This window comes from Echinops telfairi, unplaced genomic scaffold, assembly GCF_000313985.2.
Source record: "Echinops telfairi isolate 266 unplaced genomic scaffold, ASM31398v2 ScPeMD7_7457;HRSCAF=8495, whole genome shotgun sequence".
Classification (NCBI taxonomy): Eukaryota; Metazoa; Chordata; class Mammalia; order Afrosoricida; family Tenrecidae; genus Echinops; species Echinops telfairi.
In genome coordinates, this window is record NW_022111357.1 from 19,036,364 (window position 1) to 19,038,390 (window position 2,027).

Consider the following 2,027-nt stretch of genomic DNA (forward strand, 5'->3'; position numbering starts at 1 on the left):
CGAAGGAGCCTCCTTGCTTCCAAAGGAGTCTCATAACAGCTCCCTCAGAAGATGTGGGGAGTAATTTAAATAATGCTTGTAAATCATTTATCACAGTCTCCAATGCACAGGACAAAATCAATATGTTTGCTGATAGTAGTTTTGAAGCCACCGTTCCAGCTCATTGCCCTCGAATCTGCTCCAACTCATAGTCACCCTAAGTCGGGGTTCTGAGACTGAGAACCTGGGAGTAGAGAGCGCCCCTGAAAACTGCTCATTAGCAGTCCCCCACTTCACCCCCACACCCCACACACCCCACGCCAAGGTACTGAAACTAAATCCCCATCCTTCGGACGAATGTAGTCTTCCTTTCACGTTTTATATCGACAGTGCATCCCGTGTACCGGGCGCTGATCCCTAGTTTGTCTGAAAGAGGAACTTTTCTTTCTCACTGCAGCCTGGGGAGCCCTGGACGCCCCCAGTGCCTGGCTCACCATACATGTCATTTTCGTTTTCTTTCAGGACACCCATAAGAAGCTGAAGGACAGAGAGAGCCTCTCGACGATGCAGAGACTGGGGAGGGTGGGGATGGGCCCGAGACCTCGGTGACAGGCCCAGGGTGGGAGAGGTCAGGCCTAGGCAGGTGCATCTCCCCTCTGCCCAGAGCAAGGGGCTAGGAGCAGGACCCCACTGACTGGTCCAGCGGCGGCCAGTGAACCAGAAGTGAGAACCATGCTTGAAACAGCCACACAGGATACCTTTTTTTTTCTTACCTGGTGCAAAATGTACTATTTTGTATATTTTTAAAATGTGATTTTTTTTTGTATATATATATATATATATATACTTGTATATGTATGCCAATGTGGTGCTTTTTCTAAAAGATCTTTTGTATGCTAACTGCTGTCATTCTGTGACTGGTGTGGGTTAGAAGGAGGGGAAGACCCCGGATGGAGAGATCTGACCGCTTCCTCTCCATGCCGTTTGGGGAGGGGGGGTGCTGGGGGGAGGGGCTAGGTAGCAGCACTCACAGGCCTCGAGAGGGCTCATGTCCGCACTTCACTGCCCACCCCCGACAAGAAGGGGGTGACCACGTTTGTCATATGTTGTTTTAATAAATGCACAGCGCTCTCTTCTTATTACCAACAGAGCTGACAGTTCCTTTATCCTTTCCCCCAACCCTCTCCTTCCCTCCTCCCTTTCCCTCCTCCCCTTGGTGGCACCAGGCTTAAGCCTGCCTGTTCACAGTATGGCCCCACACTGTGGGGAAGAGATACGGCAGTCTGATGAGGCTGTCTGTTTCCTCGGAAACCCTATGGGGCAGTTCTGTTCTGTCCACTAGGGTTGCCATGGGCTGGGGACCCAGCCCACAGCAGTGGGTCGGATTTTTGGAGAGGAGGGTTCAGGATGGATGGTTGGCTAGGCTTATCGCTTGGGGAGCTCTAACTGTAGATACTGGCCAGCAAAACACACATCGAGCCATCATTGTCTGCACGGACAATTCTGTGACATGGGTGACATTGTGCCAGTGGTGCCACCTTGTTCCAGATCTTTTTCTGAATCAACACCAACTCAATGCCAACTCATCTAACCTTTCAAACAGCTGTTTCCAGTCTGATCTCGTACAGCGAATTCTTAAAATGACAGTGTTCAAGTGGGACCTTACCCCCTCGTATGCTCAACTGTTTGGTATGAAGTTGATTTCAGGGGATCCTTTCTGGTTAGAGATTTCCTCAGGCAGGGGTGGAGGTGGGGTGGGGTGGTATTCCGTCTCAAAGGCTCCGGAGAGTCTAGGCTCCAGAGAGTCTAGATTTTATGAGAATTTGAGGTTCTAGCCCACGTTATCCCCCACTGTGATCAAGATTAATCTCTAAGATTCTTTTATCAAATCATTCAGTAATCGTAGCCAGGCACCATCCAGTTCTGGTCTTCCGACACAGGCCTCTGCTGTTCAGGGTGGCCACCTCCAAGAGTTCTTCAGGAGCAGCTTTTCCTCGTGCGAGCGCCATGGGAAACTGGCCCAAGGATGATTCCCCCAAAACCAGGCG

General features: G+C 50.7%; 1 protein-coding gene across 1 annotated transcript in view; it reads left to right on the forward strand.

The window, feature by feature from the left end:
• TRIM63 (tripartite motif containing 63) overlaps window positions 1-1,125 on the forward strand; it is a 16,862-nt gene extending 15,737 nt beyond the window's left edge. Inside the window, exon 9 of the mRNA XM_004705340.3 lies at window positions 502-1,125. Within this exon, the coding sequence (XP_004705397.2) occupies window positions 502-512 (11 nt within the window). The 3' untranslated portion in view covers window positions 513-1,125. The remainder of the gene's footprint in view (window positions 1-501) is intronic.
• The last annotated feature ends 902 nt before the right edge of the window (window positions 1,126-2,027 follow it).